Source organism: Humulus lupulus, chromosome X, assembly GCF_963169125.1.
Source record: "Humulus lupulus chromosome X, drHumLupu1.1, whole genome shotgun sequence".
Lineage (NCBI taxonomy): Eukaryota > Viridiplantae > Streptophyta > Magnoliopsida > Rosales > Cannabaceae > Humulus > Humulus lupulus.
In genome coordinates this window covers 223,543,643-223,545,953 of record NC_084802.1, presented here as the reverse complement: position 1 = coordinate 223,545,953, position 2,311 = coordinate 223,543,643, and the positions used below count along the sequence as shown (strand labels likewise).

The window sequence follows — 2,311 nt, the reverse complement described above, 5'->3', positions numbered from 1 at the left end:
TTTTAGAAAATAATGCTTATAATAAATGTCTTCTGAAGGATGTTTATGCAATTGCCCTGCTAACCATTGGGGGACATTCTTGTTGTTAGGATGCTGTCTCTGATCTTATCAAGGCTCATGAAGTTTCTCCTGATGATGAAACAATTGCAGAGGTCTTGAGGTGTGATTTCTTGTGAATGATCTTCTTGGACTTTGTTATAGCAGATTAACATCAATTGTTCCTTCTTTTTCTTTTTTTAACTAGCATATATTGTTTTAACAGGGATGCTGAGGAAAGATTACTGAAGGAGGGAGGTGCACCAAGAGGTTTGTTAATTTTGTACTTATTTTATTTTCAGTTGATGTTAGTTCATTACTTTGCATGAAGTTCGTATGAAGCTTTATGTTAAACTTTGTAAGTTTTATTTTACTATCCATATCTGTGTAACCTCTGTTTAGACTGTGTTTGTGACTATCTAGTTATAGGATATTTATCTGGCATCCACTCTTGTGATGCTTAATATTAACTCGTGTGTTCAGAAAAGATCAGCAGGAGGAGGAAAGCAGGGCTCATCAGTTAAAAAGCTGAAAAAAGACAAGGTAACGGGAGCAACAGGGAAAGCCACTAGTCCTAAGACAAACATTGTAACTATGGCACCAAGAGTCAAACCAGAGCTTCCTTTGCCTACAATGTATTCTCTCGCTTTCTCCCTCTCTCTCTTATGTAATTTATACATCTTTCTATCTATGTATTTTTGACCTAGGATGTGCCTATTATTAGAAATTCCACATATTTAATTGGGGGTAATGTAGCATAGAATCCATGCAGGGCTTCAAATTATTTTGATGAGTAAATGTTTGGAGAAACTGAGATAAATTAAACATGTGATGTTGACATAATGATGTGGACACTAAAATTACTTTTTGTTACGAAATGATTCTGAAGTTTGAGTGAATGTGACTATTCTCAATAGTTTAAATAGATCTTTTTATGATGGAATATGTTGTTTCCAGTTTTAATTCTCTCTGCCAATCGAAGTCTTTCAGAGGGATTTAGTCTTAGTGTTTGCATACCTATGATGTTTATTCTAGCAGAAAAAGGGAAATCTACCACTGTTTTGTAATGTTAACTTTTGATATAGGTTATTTGATTAATCTTTTATTTTGTTGCTTCAGTTCAGTCGAGGTTGAGCAGTCTATACTTGATCACAGTAGATTTTGTAACAAGAAAACAGGTTGATGATATTTAAACTTCATCATCAAGTTCTGAGGTTTGTGTTTTTCTCCAATTAATTATTCTTTTAGATTGAACATGTCTATACTCGTCACATGCTCAGACATATCTTTCCATGAAAAGAATCTGGACTTGAGGCTGGATCTGTGCACCAAAAGAACTGTAACTACTTTTACTGTAAGTTTTCTTTGTTTAATTACAGATGCCCTATATCTATAGAATTTATAACATTTAAATTCTTTTCTTTCTTTGTTTAAGATATATTTATTGTTAAATCTTATTTGTGTATATCCTAAAACTAAAAAGTAAACAAACGAACAAAATAGATCTAAACTTGTCTAGAAATATTTGGTTTATCACTTCATAATGATGCTGATTTCGGCTAAATTCTTCATGCTATTACAGGATGATGACTTGGAAAGCCTCAAATTTTTGATAAATTCTGCTAGATGTTAGGCACCCAATAAAAGGTAAAAAAAAAAAAAGAATAAATGAAGTTGTGGGTAGTGTAAAAGATTTTCTTGAAGGTGAGTTATATTTTGTGGTTAAAGAGTCTCAGTGGTCTCTTGAATACACCATTAATTTGTTTGTGGGTCTTTGTATTGCTGATGCACACTAGTATGTTGAATAACTAGAATGAATCTTTATTGATACCAAAACCATATTACAAGGGGTTCCAAGACTTATTTTCCTTGGATTATATTTCTTATGAGAATAGTTTCATTTTTGTTAGCATGCAGTTTTATATTTGCTGCTTATCTTTATCTATTTATTTTTCAGAGTGTTTGAACAAGTTCCCTCGAAGGACTAGTACACCATCTAGGGTTCACAGTCAAGCACAACAAGCTGAAGAATAGCTACAACATCAGCAACAGCAGCAGCAACAATAGCATCATCCAAACTATAGTTTGAAGTAAAAAATGTTCAAGATTATAAAACTTTATTATGTTAAGTTTTCAAATTTAAGTTAGAACTAAGATCTCATGAAGTAGACACATTCATGGTTCGAATTAGTTATTGTTTAATGTAATACTTATGGTTTATCAATCTATTGAGAATTACATTTTATGATTAATTTTGATTTTGTTTATCAAAATA

General features: G+C 32.0%; 1 protein-coding gene across 1 annotated transcript; it reads left to right on the top strand.

Moving 5' to 3' along the window:
- The first annotated feature begins 430 nt into the window (after positions 1-430).
- On the top strand, positions 431-2,104 carry LOC133805171 (transcription initiation factor TFIID subunit 5-like). Its single transcript, XM_062243277.1, has 5 exons — positions 431-671; positions 1,156-1,214; positions 1,317-1,390; positions 1,619-1,683; positions 1,994-2,104. Exons 1-4 carry the CDS (start codon positions 493-495, stop codon positions 1,667-1,669), a joined length of 363 nt encoding a protein of 120 aa, XP_062099261.1. The 5' UTR covers positions 431-492; the 3' UTR covers positions 1,670-1,683; positions 1,994-2,104.
- The last annotated feature ends 207 nt before the right edge of the window (positions 2,105-2,311 follow it).

Excerpts from the sequence above, each read along its gene's own strand:
- LOC133805171 (XM_062243277.1), top strand. The coding sequence starts at position 493 with ATGCTTAATATTAACTCGTGTGTTCAGAAAAGATCAGCAGGAGGAGGA. Across the intron at positions 1,215-1,316 it reads ATTTTGTAACAAGAAAACAG|ACATATCTTTCCATGAAAAG; the intron begins GTTGATGATATT and ends TCACATGCTCAG. Across the intron at positions 1,391-1,618 it reads GAACTGTAACTACTTTTACT|GATGATGACTTGGAAAGCCT; the intron begins GTAAGTTTTCTT and ends ATGCTATTACAG.